This window comes from Coenobita brevimanus, chromosome 93 (assembly GCF_032717465.1).
Source record: "Coenobita brevimanus isolate Jiangsu-jjx chromosome 93, ASM3271746v2, whole genome shotgun sequence".
In the NCBI taxonomy this organism is placed as follows: domain Eukaryota; kingdom Metazoa; phylum Arthropoda; class Malacostraca; order Decapoda; family Coenobitidae; genus Coenobita; species Coenobita brevimanus.
The window spans coordinates 25970576-25988700 of record NC_137046.1 but is presented as its reverse complement, the minus strand read 5'-3'; the positions used below and the strand labels follow the sequence as shown (position 1 = coordinate 25988700).

Below are 18125 nucleotides of genomic sequence, written 5' to 3'. Positions count from 1 at the left end.
GGAGCGTCTCTGACAGAACCCATACCGACAATCAGAAAGAAGGTTGTTATAGGAATGATGCTTTAAATTTTTTTTTAAGAATAGACTCGAATACTTTTAAGACACAGGAAATTAAAGCAAGTGGGCGATAGTTAGAGGGTTTGGAATGGTCACTCTTCTTTGGAACAGGCTGAATGACAGCAAACTTCCAGCAAGAAGGAAAGGCAAAAGTTGAATGATAAAGGCAAAAGAGTTTACCTAGGCAGGGTGTAAGCACAGAAGCACAGTTCCTGGGGACAACAGGGAGGGACCCCATCAGGACCATATGCCTTGTTTATTGAGGCTACTGATGGCAGAAAATACAGCAGCTGAAGAAATTTTAATGTCAGCCATAAGGAAGTCAGAGGGGGAAAGTGATGGAGGAACAACACCGGAATCGTCTAAGGTGGAACTGGAATAGAGAGCCAGAACGAAGAGATCTGCTTTATCAGTAGAAGAAATAGCTACAGAGCCATCAGAGTACAAAAGAGGAGGGAAGGAGGATGAGGTAAAGTTGTTAGACAAGTTTTTGGCAAGGTGCCAGAAGGGGCGGGAAGAATTGGAGAGTTGAGAGCATTTAGTATGAATGAAATTATTTTTGGCAGGGCGAAGAGCAGGCTGGAGTGGGTTGGCTCTGGTACCTTTTATAGGCTCTTTCCTAGTTGTGGACAGGATTAGAACAAGCGTGGTAAAACCAAGGCATTTTTGCATTAGTCAAAGGATATGAGAAAGGAATGTATGCTTCCATGCCCGAACTGAGAAAAACCTTGGTAGTGTGCAAGGCACACTCAGATGGCTCCCGGCCATGGATGCAGTAATCATCCGAGGAAAATCGAAGAAGTACTGCCCGAGGGCCTCCCAATCAGCAGATCCAAAGTGCCACAAGTGACATTTCTTTGGAGGGTACAGGCCGTACTGGTGTGATAGGACAGGTTAAGGTAAGAAGGTTGTAACTGGAGGAGCCCAACAGAGGAGAAAGAGTAACAGCGTAAGCACAAGGATTAATTGAAAGGAAAAGGTCAAGTATGTATTGGGATATGGGTTGGGTGCTGTACATTCTGCACTAGGTCATTAAGGATAGAAAAGATGTAGGCTTGTTCACCAGGTGGATCAGTGAAAGGAGAGGAGAGCCAAAGGTGGTGGTGAACATTGAAATCTAAAATGGAGATTTCTGAGAATGGAGAAACGGATTGGATGTGTTCCATCGTAGAAGTAAGATAGTCGAAGAATTTTCCATAATCAGTAGAAATAGGAAATATGTAAACAGCACAGATATATTTAGTCAGAGAATGACAGGAAAGCTGAAGCCAGAGAGTAGAGAATTCGAAAGAATCAAGCTCAGGAACACTTGAACAAGATAAGTCGTTACATACACATATACAACAGCCACCTTTGGCTTTGAAATGAGTATAGAGAAATTAGGAGGATGCAGAGAAGGGTTTGCTATCAGTTGCCTCAAACAGCAGAGTCTTAGTTATGAAGAGGTGAGGTATTGTACCGTACTGTATTGTGGACTAACACTTCAAACTGAACCCCGAACGTTGAACATGCATCCCATCGGACACTGTACTAGTTGACTGAACTAGTTGAAAACTGAACATTGGTTGACTGCAATTATTATATGTAGACTAACAAAATGTAGGCCTGTTCAATGGGATTTATTACCTCATTAACTCTGAAAACTGAACAATGGTTAAGACAGTTTATGTTGACTAATGAAATGTAGGCCCGTACACTGGGAATTTTTACCCTCCCACTCGTTCCCCTCTTCCCGTCAGTAGATGCGAAAGAACAGCGACCCCGTTCCCGATTTTCTGGAACCGCCCTGCTCTCTTTCTTTATCTCTCTCTCTCTCTCTCTCTCTCTCTCTCTCGCGAGGAGACTGGGGAGAGCTACCGCTAAAGTTAGCTTGAGCTCCGCTGGTCCTCATCTCATGATACGTATGGCTTTAAGGAACGTGGTAATAAAAAGTGGGAAATTTTTCAGCAGGAAAAGGTAATTTACCACCCTGAAAATAGAAATATACAGAAAACGAACTGGAGGAACATGAACTGTTAAGGTCCTTTTACCGCTTCTAGTAAAGCGTACCTATACCATATATATATATATATATATATATATATATATATATATATATATATATATATATATATATAACTGAAATGTTTATCGATGAAAGTGCAAAAACAGTCTGAATCTAGTCACGTGTTAATGTTTATAGTTGAGACAAGCAAAGCAGAGAAGTACAGTGTTAGTTGAGAGTACTGTACTTGTAACCTGCCCCTTGTTGGGAAAAGAAATATTGGAGGTGAGAAGGAAGGTCACCGTTAAATACCATGACTTCTTATTCCCTTCCTCCCCTCTCCCCTTAAAAATTGAGGTTTTGTTGCCATAAACTAAATGTGAACCGATATCCCTTTGCAGTGTCTTTTCTGTCTGAGACTGAAGCGGTGGCTGTGACTGAAACATTCCTATAAAACTTTATGCCATTATCGGCGAAGATTCGTGAACGCTACGGCCAGCAATGGGAAAAATACCAAAGAAAAAGCACAAGGGAATCAAAGATCCTTATAAACAACAAGAAGTGCGCCAAAATTTGTAAGTATTGGCATTTGTATGGTTTCGAGACTAGAATGGTATAAAGGAGACTGAATCACTAAAAAAAAAAAAAAATAAAATAAAAAAAAAATAAAAATAAATAATAATAATCTTTGAACTTTTGAACTGATTTTGTGGCAAGGTAAAGGTGTACAGAGGTGCCTTTTCGATTATGAAGATAACAGTAAACAAGGAAAATATGATTACATTGTGATTACACAAGGGACTGTTTAGGTTAGGTTAGGTTAGCATGAAATTGGTTAGGTTAGGTTAGGATGTTTGGTTAGGTTAGCATGAAATTAGTTAGGTTAGGATTTCAGTAGTTCACACACCACTTAATTTTTAAACAAAAAGTATTTTTTCTGGTCGATTTTAGTGTGATATGAATGAATTTTTTTTTTTTTTTAAATCATTTTGGAGATTAGGCCTACCCAGGGCAAACTCAGGGGCACACCTGGGGGGAGGGGGCACTGGGTCTGGGCCCCCCCCCTTAGCTCTCTGGGTCCTTTAAAAATTTGTATATATTTCAATAACAGCAGAATGTGAAAAACTGGCAAATGGGGCCTTCCCCTTAGAAAATTCCTGGATGTTCCCCAGGGCAAAATGGTATGATTTTACAACTTGTGACCATGTGGTACAGGGATATTACCACCATAAATGCATAGTATGATACCTAACTCTAAGGTAAGCATTCCGCTGCAGCAGGTTAGGTTAGGTTAGGTTAACTTGTTGTGAGGGTGTCTTGGCAAGTTGTAAAAATTTACTGGCAAACTATACTTATTTTTGGGTAGTTTAGGAAGCGGCAGGTCGCCTGCTGCAATATTTACCAACGGTTGCTCCGTCTGGCTGCATTGTTTACCAACCATCACTCCGACTGGATGCGTCAGTGTATCCTGTGTCAAAGCTGTAGGAAACATTGATTTAACCAAACCTAACTTAATCCAATGTAACTGCACTTGTGTTTGACAGCCAGCTTCCAAATGTAAAAAAATGCTTGTTAAGAACGTTAAAATACGGCCGGCTACTGGCAGACATTGGTGGAGATCTGAGGTACCAGTAATTAAATATAGGATTCTTACGTTAAATATACATTTCCAAAAAGTTCATAGTGGGTTAGATTCAAAATAATGTGGTCTACAACGCAGTTATGTCAGATTGCCTGGGTCGATTGATGTGAACTACCAAAAATAGACCCAAAACTGGTTAAGTTAGGATATACAGTAATCCCTCCAATATCCGACGTAATAGAGCCAAAGGCATGTCCGGATAGTAATCCTGTCCGGATATTGGACCCCAGCCTCCTGGACTTGTACTTATGGACCCTAACTCAGAAAAACACCTATACAACTCCCTCTAGACATGCATTGCACCTATTTAAGACCCAAATCACACCAATAAGGGACATAAAAGACTGAAATAAATGCAAAAGAACCATAAAATGAGGTGTTAGAGGTAAGTTTATACAATATTAAACATTCTGGGTACTTACAAGTCCCTGGCTCCTGGACTGGTATGAACCGCCAGTTTGCAGTCCACAGTTAATCCTCTGCACTCTAAATTCTAATTTTATTAACACTGCACAACACTGTAAATTCCCATGTGTTCTAGTGGCTAGGTATTGCAGTTTATTCACTGTTTATTCACAAAAAACAAGCACCTGTGGCTTGCACTGCTATGAGCATCTGCTTTCGATCGGAGTTTGGCTGTGACTGTTGATGATGGCGGGGTAACAGAGTTGCCAGATCGGAATGGCCACATTACCAATCTCCAACTTTCATTACCAAATTTAACTTTTCATTACCAAATTCGTAAAGCTAGCATTTATTCTTCACTAATTACTGTATATATACAAGTGTAAATACATGTAATCACTCTCCTTATAATTAACACCATGTTGATTATTTGATTATTTGTGTAAGAAACAGAATCTGAAGGTGAATGTAGGGAAGAGTAAAGTGATGGTCTTTGAGAGAGGTGAAGTCAGTGAATGTACAGCGAGGTTGGATGGTGAGGAATTGGAAAATGTGAGTACGTTTAAGTACTTGGGTAGTGTGATGAGTAAGGATGGAGGTTTGGAGGGTGAAGTGCATGAAAGGGTACAGCAGGGAAGAAAGGTTGCTGGTTCTTTGAAAGCAGTGACAAGAAACAGGGAAGTGAGCATGGAAGTGAAAAAGTTACTACATGACAGTATTGTGATACCAACTCTAACGTATGGAAGTGAAGCTTGGACGTTGTTGGAAGGACACAAATCAAGAGTGAGAGCAGTGGAAATGAGTTATTTAAGAGGAGCCTGTGGAGTCACATGGAGAGAGAGGCTGACGAATGAGGATATAAAGGAACGTTGTGGTGTTGATGTGGATGTGATAGGGAGCGTTATGAGGAACACACTGAGGTGGTTTGGCCATGTGGAGAGGATGGAGGGTGAAAGACTGACGAAGAGAGTGTATGTGAGTGAGGTGGAGGGGGGAAGAGGGAGGGGGAGGCCGAGGATGAGATGGAGGGATGGGGTGGAGAGGTATATGAGAGAGGGGTGTGTGAGTTGGGAGCAGGGTAGTGAAATGGCGGGGGACAGGGCGACTTGGAGGCGATTTGTTTGTGGCCACCCCAAACGGGATTGAGGCGTCTGGCAATAGATAGATAGATTATTTTCACGCTATGTAGGGTAGCAGATTAATCAGAGAGAGCAAACAATCCACCATCTCCATCCTGTTTATCCTCATACATGTGAAAAATCCATTTGGTAATGCATTATTCTGATTCATTACTAAACGAATTTTTCATTACCAAATTGGCCCACATTTGGTAATGAAAAATACCAAATGGCAACCCTGACAGGGGAGGGGGAAGGGGGAGGAAGGAAGGGGTGAAGGGACCATGGTGTAACAGCTGTTCGGCGCCATGCGGCAATTTCAAATTATGGGAGGGAAAAAAAATCAAGATTTTTTTCAAATTTTTTGCGTTTTTTGGCCCATTTTGGGAATATTGGATCCCGGGATGATTATGTCCGGTTAGTGGGGATGTACAGATATTGGGCGTTCGGGTATTAGAGGGATTACTTATATTTTTTTTCAACTCACTTCTTTGGTGGGGAGTGGGGGTGCAGATGAAAGATTGATAAACATACGCCTTACTTTAACTCTTTCGCTGCATTTTATGACTATGGTCGTTCTATGAATTATACCCTTTCACTGTGGAATACGACTGTAGTCAACGGGCCTCAGAAAATGGTTTGAACTGGTCGCACGGTACTCCAGGCTCTCGCCAACGTTGCTATGGCAATGGCATCCCAGAACATTCTGCCATCATACTAGCAAATCAAAACATGTCAACAAACATGCCCGCCCAGCTTATCTGGCGCTTGGCCGAGCGTCACAATTTTCTTGGAGATTTACCGGTACCATTATTTAGGTGAGTTATATGCAATGTAATTTGATTAGATGTTTTTTAAGAAGGTGCTGGACGTGTAAGTGTACAAAAAAATGCTTGACAACGAATATAATATTACGGTTAACTCCGGATCTTTACATATCAGCCAGCCAGCATCTCAGCGTTCTTTTAATTAAATCTCCGGCAAATTTTTGATGTAGTCATCGTCCTGCTGATAATATATGTAGCTCTTAAGGAAATTTAGTACTGAAAATTGAAATGTAAGATTTAGGCAAACAAAAATGTTGTAAACAATTACCGGTACCTAATACGATTTTGATTTTTTGCTGGAGAATTGACACTTTTTGAGAATCAAGCCAAAAATTAATTCTGCAGGCAAAGGGTTAAGCAGTAGAGGCATCTTACCAATCAGGTCTTGCTCGCGGATGATATTCTGGAAGAGGCTCATGCCCGTGGCTGCAGATCCTCAAGTTCTTCACTATTCTGGTTATGGCTGTGTGTGATGGATGATGTTCCATATTCAGTATTTAAATTTTTGGTTAGTGGTAGGTGGTGGTGACCATCATCCACTCACTTGTTGTAGTGCTGCCTGCTTCTTCCTTAGCCTTTGTCACTCTTTTTCTGTGCCTGCTCTCCTCTCCTCCTATTTCTCCTATCTTTCCTGTCACTTCCTATTGCTTTTCTTTCCTTTACAGGTGGCTTTACATTAAGTGACAAGCCAAATGGTTTCCTGTAACCCAAGAAACCATTTACAACGTTGGGTGATAACCATATAACGAAACCATACATGCTCCCTACATGTCAACAAGTGTGTTGTGGAGGGTCAGTGCCCCTCCCCGTAAAACAAATAACTCAAAAGTCAAATGGCCACCCCATATGGGATTGTGGTGTCTGGCAATAGAATAGAAAGTATTGGTCTTGGTGAATCGAGAATTTGTCTAACCATTCAGATGTTTCATCATTTGCCTGAATTGACAAGCCATTGTGGCAGACCATTTTAAGTGTTTATTACTCTCATGGTGAAAGAATATTTTCTCAAATTTAATCTTGTATATTCCTTGAAAATCAGTATTTATTTACTTTATTACCGTTTCTTTAGCGGACAATCTTAACACACCCAGTGAATTTATGCTGTCATATAATGTATGCCTGTATGTTTTTTTTGTGTGGAAATGCATACAGTAATCCCCGTACTATCCGGACACCCACTTTCTGGACACCCCACTTACCGGACATTGTGGGCCTGGACCTTAGGAACTTAAAAATGGCCAAAAAAGAAAAAAATCCCCCCCAAGATCCGAATTTTTTCCCACCTGTTAGTACTTGGATGGGTGACCGCCTGGGAACACCAGATGCTGTTGGCATAACTCCCTACGTGTCAAGTGGGGTTGGTGGAGGATTAGTGCCCCTCCCTGTAAAACAATTAACTCTAAGCCCTTGGCCACCCTGTTTGGGATACATGGCATCTGGCAATGAATGAATGAATGAAAATTTGAAATTGCCGCGCGGCACCGAACAGCTGGTTTAAACCATGGCCCCTTCACGCCTTCCTTCCTCCCCCCCTCCCCCCTCCCTTCTCAGAGTTGCCATTTGGTATTTTTCATTACCAAATGTGGGCCAATTTGGTAATGAGAAGTTTGTTTGGTAATGAATCAGAAAAATGCATTACCAAACGGATTTTTCACATGTACGAGGATACACGAGATGGAGATGGTGGATTGTTTGCTACATAGGGTGAAAATAGTCAACATGCTGTTAGTTATAAGGAGAGTGTTTACATGTATATTCACTTGTATACCCAGTATATAATTAGTGAAGAATAAATGCTAGCTTCATGAGTTTGGTAATGAAAAGTTAAATTTAGTACCGGTAATGAAAATTGAGGAGTTAAATTCTACTTGTATATATAATTAGTGAAGAATAAATGCTAGCTTTATGAATTTGGTAATGAAAAGTTAAATTTGGTAATGAAAATTGAGGAGTTTGGTAATGTGGCCGTTGCGATGTGGCAACTCTGTTTCCCCGTCATCAACAGTTACTGCCTAACTTCGATGGTGAGTAGATGCTTATCACAGTGGAAGTCACACATGCACGTTTTTTGTGAATAAACTGCAATACCTCGCCACTAGACCACACGGGAATTTAGTGTTGTGCAGTGTTAAGAAATTAGAACTTAGAGTGCAAAGGATCAACTGTGTAGTACAAATTGGCGGTTGAAACTGGCGTGATGCAGTTAGGAACAATGCGTAGTGTTAAACAATTGTAACACACAGTGCAAAGAATTAAGTGCAGCACAACACTGGATTACTGTATGTGCTTCAAGAGCATTTTCACCACTGCCAAAGCCTTAGAAAAGGCAGCCACAACATGCTGTAAGTATCCTGGCTGAGGTACAGTCACTTCTAATTCCTCATTCTTTGGTTCCTTTTCATTCATTTTATGCTTTATGTCCATTATTGGTGTGAATAGGGTGTTAAATAGGTTTAAATAGGTGCTATGCATGTCTGGTAGGGAGTTATTTAGGTGGCTTTCAAAGTTAGGCTGGGTTAGGGTCCTTAAGTACCAGTCCAGGAGCCAGGGGCCCACTTTCCGGACATGCCTTTGGCTCTATTACATTGGATAGTAAAGGGATTACTGTTTTACTGAATCTTGCTCAACATACTGAACATAAGAAGAGAGGATAACTGCAGTAGGCTGGTTGGCCCATGCTAGGCAAGTCCTAGAAGAGTAACTAAACTACTAGAATGAGATAAGGACAGCAAAGAAGAAGGCTCTCCCCCGCCCTCCAAACCCTCCAGCCGAAGCCGGCAGGAAAAAGTCGGAAAGAACACCACGCAGTACCGGTATAGAAAAACTGGTGTGAACATTTTATAGGAAAGTGTGAAAGGAGAATACAGACTATCATAGTGTAACCTGAAAAGGAAAAGGTATGAATTAGTATTGTATTGGATATAAGATTTTTTTGTTTTCTATACCCACCCCTTATTTTTCATACACTTATCTAGCCTATGCTTGAAGCTCTCAATGGAAGAGGCAGCAACTACTTTACTAGGTAGCTTATTCTATTCGTCTGCTACTCTATTACCAGACCAATTTCTACCTATTTCCTTACTGAAATTGAATTTTTCTAGTTTGAAACCATTACTTCTAGTTCTATCCTGTATGCTCACTTTAAGTACATACCTTGCTAATATCTCCCTTATTTATACATGTCATCCACTTAAACACCTCAATTAGGTCTCTTCTTACTCTGCACCTCTCTAGTGAGTGAAGAATTAGTCTTTTCAGTCTGTCTTCATACGACAGGTTCCAAACATCGTGTATCTTTTTTGTCATTCTTCTCTGTACAGTTTCTAACGAGTTAATATCCAGTCTATAGTATGGACACCAAAATTGTACTGCATAGTCAAAATGTGGCCTTACTAATGCTAGATAAAGTTACAGTATTACTTCTGATGACCTATTGCTCACGCTTCATGAAATAAATCCTAGGACCCTATTTGCTTTATTTCTCGTATTAATACATTGTTGCCATGGTTTGAGGTCATTACTAACCATAACTACTAGATCTCTTGCATTACGATTTGCTAATATCTTTGTTATCTAAGCTATATATATTTAGTATCCAGTGGTCTTTCCAACATTAAATACTTTACATTTTTCAACATTAAATTCCATTTGCCAGGTTTTTGACCATTTGGACATTATATCGAGGTCCTATTGTAAGTTATGGCTATCGTCATTTGAGTTAATGATACGCTCTATTTTTGTAATGTTGGCAAATTTCTTATACTGCTAGTGATTCCTAAGTCTAGATTATTTATATACAGTCAATACTCATTTTACGTTGATTCGGTATACAGTAACATCTCAGATAACACGAGGGTTAGGTTCCTGGAGAGGTCGTGTTGGTTAAAAATGCGTTACTTAAACATAATTTTCCCATAAGAGACAATGTTAATATTGGGGGTTACTTTCCTGGACTCTTGGAAAGTCTGCACATTTGGGGAGTTATGCTACTCTAAATTTTAAAGCAACAATATTAATTTGAAAGAAAATCCACGTAAAAAACAAAAACAGTATATCTGGGGAGAAATAAACAAAATTTGAGCCCTGGTTGTGCCGAAACGTTGTTTACTTCTCCCCAAATACATAAAGTACTGTTTTCATTTTTTACCTGGATTTTCTTTCAATTCTGCTTCATTCACGGCATTGTGAAAGTTCCTCAACATTATAAATGCATTAGTAGGTCATAAAAACCCTACTGTAAAAGCAATGTTTTCATTACAGTAAGTAGGTCACAAACAATAACAACACACCGCCTCACTTTATCTATGCATCACTTGTCATCTGCTGCTGTCCTTCCTCATCCCTCTACCCCACATCCCGCCGCTCCCCACCCTAAATTTGTTGTCCCTCCTCGCTCTGCTGTCCTTCCTCTTCCTCTGACTCCTGTGCTACTAGTGATGAAGATAACTCCCTAAAGTTTTCTGTCTTTTTCATAAAGAACTGCTCTATCTTGGTCTGAGTGGTTTTCTTCTTTCTGTTCTGCAGCATCGAGTTGTAACAATTTAGATCTGCCATCACTTTCCTGGCCAAATTTTGTCTGAAAATGAACCAAATTGCTCAGAATGGGGCCAAATTTCATTTTTGAATACCATGGTTCGAATAAAACCAGTTTAAGCAACAGGCCAAAAAAAAAAAATTATTTATGCATAACTGCCACAAATAGTCTATCAGCTCGGGACTGTCCAAGGCGCGCGCGGATAATTTGAAACCATTACGTACGTGTAAAGTCGCGTTAAATTGAGAAACCCTTGTTAGTTAAACATATTACCTTAAATATTTGTTCGTATTAAAACGAAAACGTGTTTTTTAAACTCTCATTAGTTGAGAGGTTACTATACAATAATTCACCACAACGATAATAGAAAAGTTCCACCCCAAAATCCGATTTACGATAAATTTCCCGCTATAACGATATTACCATTGGAAAATTTCGTACAAAGCACCAGGCACACGCAAGGTGACCTCGCTTGTCTCAGGCAAGATGGTGGCCCCAGCGTGCAGAGCATTGTTTTGGTTCTGTTGCGGTCCCACCACCCCTTCAAAGCCCTGGCTTTTCTACTCGTTCATGTGTGCCCCCCAGCTATCGTCACCTCTCAGCCAAGCATCTTGCTACTGTAGGCCTATACATTGTGTATCACTAGACCAATGTTGCGCAAGTGTGTTTGTTGTGTTGTTGCAATGATTTACTGTACATGAATAACGCTGCCTGTGTTGGTGTGATAGTGTTTGTTTTGGTCTCGGATACAACTTGGACTGACGTTTCAGTGTTGGGTAGGTGACTTTGGGAAGTTGAGTTGACGTAACCCCCCTTTTATAATGTGTTTCAGTCTCCTGATTTACGATAAAATCGTTATACGTTGAGGTACGACCTGATGTAACCCCATCGTAAAACGAGCAGTGACTATATATAATAAATAATAAAGGACCGAACACTGAACCCTGTGGTACACTGCTAGTTACTGCTCCCCAGTCTGACTTAGTTCCATTTAATACTCTCTGCTTTCGTCCTTTCAGCCATGATTCTATCCATTTTAAGATATCGCCATTTGTACAGTACTGTGTGCTCGAACCTTTCTAACAAACCTTTCATGTGGGACCCTATCAAAAGCTTTAATAAAGTCCAGATAAATAATATCCTAAGCTTTTTCGCCATCTACTGCCTCATAGACCTCTGAGAAAAATGACAACAAGTTTGTGAGGCAGGATCGTCCTTGCTTGAATCCTTGCTGACTTTCGTTTATAAGATTAAATCTTTCTGAGTGTTCTCTAATCTTATTTGCCAAGATTGACTCTAACATTTTTCCCACTATTGATGTTAGACTTATCGGATGATAATTCGACGCAGCTGCATTATCACCCTTTTTAAAAATGGGCACTACGTTTGCGGTCTTCCACGCCTCTGGAACTTCTGAAATTAATCCCTTAACCGCGGGGATTTCGGAAGTGGTCCATGCCATTCCCGTGGGGATAATTGTGCTCTGATTGATTTTTTAAAAATATCTGCCAAAAAATCAGTTATTAGTCCTAGAATATTATAATTACATATGCATGCGGCATATATACAGTATACCTTCAGCTTTCTCCTGGGATGTTTGTTGAGCCTTTGTCGACTACCGTAGGACTTGCAGAGACTTCTGAAGTTGGGTAACAAGGTCTCCACTTTACACTGCCCAACACCCTGTAATATGATTACCACTGCCTGATATTACCACTAGAAACACTATTCTATGAATTTCAAGTAGTTTGGAATCCATACTCCAAAAAAAACACTGTGAAAGCAATGTAAATTACGAGTGCGTACGAGCTGTCCATCCGCGCTCGTTCCCTGCTGGTATTCTGTCATTTATTATTCATAAGCACACTCACACTTTATATTCCTAGTACTTTATTACACTTATTTATATATACAGTATTTATCCATACATTTCCTTCAGTAATAGTTTATTTTCACTTAAGGCATTCACTTTCTCGTCCAGTAAACTAGCATAGAGAGCGAAGCTTTTGCTTTAACTGTCATTACTTCAAGTATCAGTACTCATATGCTTATATTACTAATTATTTATATTTCTGTTTACATTTTCTATTTACATTATTTACATTTTATTTTATTTACCCTATGTTATGCACTGGTGCACTTGCAGTAACTTATAAAACTATTTTCCACTGTTCAGTTATATTTACATCCATTGCTTTCACTTGCTATTTACACATTTTTTACACATTATTTACATTCCCATTTGCACTGTTTTAGAAATGCTTCAGGCTGTGGTAGTCAAAGAAGCAGGGTACACAGAGAGGAACTTTGCACTCAGCACACTGCCAAGAGGTGCATTTGTGCTCAAGTGTGCGTCAGGTGGTATGTGCACACACCTGGCTCCTGCGGATCGCAGCCTTCTTCTTCGTAGTGGCAGGCATTTGCACCAGTCTGTGCCGATCCATGTACGCTCAGGTCTGTCAGGAAGTCTTACAACATGGTGCATTGGAGCTGCTGCTGTCACCCAACCATATCTCTCAAGCAGCTGCTGAACACAGGTCCTGGCAAACAACCTCAGGGAGAAGGACATCAAAATAAAGTTGAATAGTGCTATAGATGCATGCATAAGAAAGGGGGAAAAAAAAAAAAACAATAATTTGGTGGGAAACGTTCGCACCTTGCTGGTGCTAATCACAGTCGTGATAGCCTGGGCTGACCCCTAGCTGACACACCAGGTAACAGGAACATGTGGGTAAAATACAAAGGAATTCATAAAAATAAGTAATCAGTAGTCAGTCATGAAATATACATGCACGTAAGTGTGTTCATTGTGAAGGAAGTGCAAAAAAAAAAAAATGCTGACCAACATTGTCCCATGTAGTGTTGTGTGTTCGTAACGCAGCATTGAGGAGAAAAGAGATGTATACAAAATTTGGAACGAAAGTAATAACTATAAGCAGCCTCAAAGTATTGAGTTGAAAAGAATTAGTGCAAAAAGTATGCAATGCACTGAATCATGAGTTATTTGTTATGTATAGTGCCTCCCTAACTAACTAACTAACTAATAACAAACAGGCAGACAAGTTGACCACGAAGGGCTGGTGGTTGTGTTTACCCAGAGTAAATGTTTGCTTGGAGACGGAGACTAATCAGAGATACTAATCTGGGCAGGTAGGGAGAATGAAAAAATATAATAATAATAAGATGCGTTGTATGTAGTACAACATATAGCATTCTCCAACTACGTACATATGGAAACTGGTAGGTACGACGTGAGAAGTGAACAGAGTGAGGTGAAATTATATGTAAATTTGGAAAGAAGTAGGCATAATATGAAACAGGTATATATATCAGGCCTGATAACTGTCAGGGGTCTGTAGGGGGTTGGAAGGGTAGTGAGGGACAAGGAGGGAGGGATGGAGTGGGGTTTGGGGGGAGGGGGAAGAGGCTAGCAGGGAGGGAGGAGGGGCATGAGAGGGCAGGTAGGGATGCAGGTGGTGGTGGGAGGAGAGATGCAGGTGCGTGGAGGGGTGGGAGAGTGATGGGGAACAAGGAGGGAGTGAGGGAGTGGAGCAGAGGGTGGCATGGAGGCGGCCGAGAGGGGGGGGGTTGCCCCCCCACCGCCTGGGTTGGTCCAATCCCCTTTCACGCCACATCAGGGGCGAGTTCTCATTGGCCTGAAGCCATGTACTTCATAATCGGGTTGGAGCAAGCTCTCCGCAGTGTTTTACAGGCCCTGTTCAATTGATGTGATTATGCATTTTGGCATAAAACTCAAATAGAATCAATTGATGCGATTAGGACTTTAAGGGTTAAGATCCCACTTCTCTTAGACAATGCGCCAGGTCACTCACTACTCCGACAATCGCTACACGAATATCAAGGTTGTGTTCATGCCTCCAAACACAACCTCACTTCTCCAGTCCCTCGACCAAGAAGTGATTGCAGTGTTGAAGGCAACCTACACCTGGAAGACCCTTGCTATGCTGCAAGCTGCCACCAACATTGATGAAGATTTGGATGAGCTGGCAACTTCACCAGATTCACCTACTCTGGCATGAGCTGTGACCCACCACTGCCAACACCACAAAGCACTCTAGGGAGGCACAGTCTGTCATCAACTTTTCGAAGCCATATAACATAAAAAACGGAGTGGAAACCATTGTTGAAGCCTGGAATGAGCTGACGCAGACCACGGTTCATCACTCCTGGCGCAACATTTTATGCAAGGTTTGGCCAGGCCACAAGCTTGACTTAGAGACCAAACTGTGGAGTGTTGATGCAGCGGTTAACACAGTGGTGGAGGCAGCAAGGAGAGTCGCTGGCATGGAACAACTTGACGCTGCTGGCAGACAGGAGGTTCTTGCCCCAGACCCCACCCTGGACCCCAAGGAACTGTTGGACCAGCTGCTGGAAGAAAGTGAAGAACAGGAAGAACCAGAGAAAAGGCCACCAGGAGGAATAGCAACGAGCACGCTGAAACTGTTGAATTGTACGAGAGGCTTACCTTCGCCATCACCAACCAGGACACAAATAAGGACCGAGCTGAGCAAACTGCTGCATTAGTGGCCACTGATGTGAGGCAGAACACAGAGAAGTTTAGGGAGAGAGTGAATGCTTGGCAACAGGAGATGATCAGACTTTTTTAGAGTTCATCAGGAAGCTTCACAACAACCATCCTCTGGCAATGATTCAAGCCTCGAAGACCGTGCTGAACCAGACGAAGAGGTTGTATTCATCGTTTCCTCCATGGACTTTGAAGGGTTTGACCCCAACGATGAAGGCGACCAGCCAGTCACATCTTGACAGCGACTACAGAGAATGGGGTCTGGGGATGCCGGGGACAATGAGTATGGCCAGCAGAGTGAGTTAGGTTAGTGACCTAAGCTTTTTTTTTATTAATGTCTTGGAACTTTATATATTTTCAATAACTTCTTGTATATGAGTACCAGTGAATGTCAGAAGGGTGTATTTTGGAGGGTTTGGGTGGGATTTGGAGTGAAAAGGAAAATGTCCAGTCTAGGTTAGCCCTTTGTAATGTAAACATATGGAATGTATACTGTGGAAAAGTATTCTGCAATATGTGGCCAGTCTGCATTACCCGCATTAAAAGGAGGGAGCACTGTATACACACACACACACACACACACACACACACACACACACACACACACACACACACACACACACACACCGTACTATAAATAAGTACGGTACCTATACTTTTGATATTATGGCATTGCAGTATAATTTCTTCGTGGAGGAGTGGTCACACCTTCAGCATTTTCTTCAAGATTCCCACATAACCTGCAGTTTCCAAAAACCCAGTTTCACCAGATCCACCAGCAGCAAATGTAAGTTCAGATACAACCCAAACATCACACTGAACAGCCATGATTCTAAGTTTACAAACAGTCTTCTGCCAGCATTGTGTCCTGCCTACAATATTTCTCATTCTTCACAAAAGGACAGGGTGTCCATTCTTCTCATACTCTGTGTGCTTCATACTGATATCATGTAAAAATAGTTTATGTAACACCACCCATTGCCACAGCCAGCAGAGAAGTTTTAGTGTGCTTTTGATTACGGCTTTACCTTTGCCACACACTCAGGATCTTTGCCACACACTCAGGATCTTTGGAGTGACATGACACTGGACTCACCTTCAAGGAGCACATACAAGACATTGAGTTGATGCACCCCCAGACTCAGCACACTCAGGGGACCTAACAGTGGCAGAATGGGCATCAAAAGGAAATCTTTCTCTACTCCACAAACCATAGCCTATATCAGAACTGGGATGTCGTCTGCTGCTTGGCATGGGCCCCATCCTATATAGCACAATACAACACCATGTAGGCCATACAGAACAATGCTCTGTGCATCATCACAGGCTGCACCAACACCACTCCCACAGCTCACAGTTTTAAACTAAGGTCTTCTCTGTTAGAGGATATTTTGATATGAGAGGTACACAGTTCTATGCAGGAGCCTGTGCAAACACACAGCATCCCTGTCATTATATGACAGTGCCACACAACACAGCTAGATACCTGGTACTTTAAACAGTCACCACACAAATATTACCGGACTCTCTTCACAAACATCCCACTTCCGCAAAACTAATAGTGAAGAAGCAGCTACATACTCATTTCACTTGCAGGGCAATACAACACCTCAGTCAGAGCACTTTAGAGTATTACAGGCCATCCACCCATCAGCAGTACCATATCATACATTAGAGCTGATTGAGTACACCTAGCTAGGCTTAGATCTCGGTTATGTGGAGATACTGTAACACATTCCTCACTTGCAGAATAGGACCCCAACATAACACACATAATGGAGCACTGCACAACATATGCCACACTGTGGTACAGACCCAGCATCAGTGATGCAGGGAAGCTATGAGATGACCCTTTAGAGGTAGTTGCTTGCCTGCGGTTGATGGTCTGCTGGACCAGGCAGACCAGGGATGAGCATTTGTTAATCTATCACAGTCTACAGAGTGGATATGGGGGACTGGGGGATGGGGGGGGTATATGTTGGGTTGGGCGAGAGACACAGGTAGGGTCGAGAGGTACATGTGTGGGGGTGAGTGAGGGATGCAGAAATGACAGGAAGATACAGACTTAGGAGTGTAAGAATATTGGTGCTAATGTCTTTCTCATCCCTGGGTATCAGTTTGCATACCTTTATTCCCATCCTTTTCCAACTGACCTTGAAGCCAGATTGTCTTGTTTACGGGTGATCAGTAATCTGAAAAAGAATAATTGTGAATAAACTTTTGTGTGTGTGTATGTGTGTGTGTGTGTGTGACAATTTTGAGATATTTTGCAGCTTCTTTGTTACAGGTGCATCTACAACAACAAATTTAGAACCTAATGTAGTCCATTATCTGCCTTAGTTTCAGAAATATCAATTCCCCGTATGATATTTCCTTCATTGATTCAGTCACACTATATGGTACTCATATTTCTATAAACAAATTATTTATTTATGCATGTATATAGTTGCTGGAGAAGCTTTGAAGTGTATGGAGGAGTTTTTTTTTTTTAGTGGACTTTTTGTGCTGGAGGTGGGGCTGTGACTAGGTAAAGCAATAATTGGAGTAGTTCAGGGAGGTTTTGCCTCTCCTAACATTGAAAAGGCTCTCCCTCCATGACAAGGGAACTCTGTATGTTGCATGTGTTAGGAATGTATGGCTTTGAGTCCTAGGCAGTAAAGGAATAGGTTCAAACATACAGAAGCGACAGTGATTAGTTGGACATGTAGTACATCCTTGCACACAGGGCCTGGGAGGCTAGTATTTCAAATGAAGAGTTGAGAGGAAGGATGGGACTTTAATGTATTGGTGTTGTGTTGAGGAAGGGTAGATAGAAATGGTTTGGGTATGCTGAGAGGATGGAGGATGACAGTTGGGTGTGGAAAGGGAGAAGTGTGAATACTTGGGCTAGGGTTGTGAGAAGCATACCAAAAAAAAGATTTGGGATGAGGTCATAGAGTGTAACTTCAGGGATAAGGGACTGAATAGGGAGGCTGCCTGAGATTGAGCAGCTAAACTAAAGGAAAAACAATG

The 18125-nt window shown here is 41.5% G+C and overlaps 1 protein-coding gene across 2 annotated transcripts in view; it reads left to right on the top strand.

Moving 5' to 3' along the window:
- The first annotated feature begins 2472 nt into the window (after positions 1–2472).
- The window catches only part of LOC145412595 (uncharacterized), a 68010-nt gene continuing 52357 nt past the window's right edge, over positions 2473–18125 (top strand). Inside the window, exon 1 of one of the 2 annotated variants that reach the window (XM_080282506.1) lies at positions 2473–2616. In XM_080282506.1, the coding sequence (XP_080138632.1) occupies positions 2543–2616 (74 nt within the window). In that variant the 5' untranslated portion in view covers positions 2473–2542. The remainder of the gene's footprint in view (positions 2617–18125) is intronic. The other variant, XM_080282507.1, reaches the window with a different exon arrangement.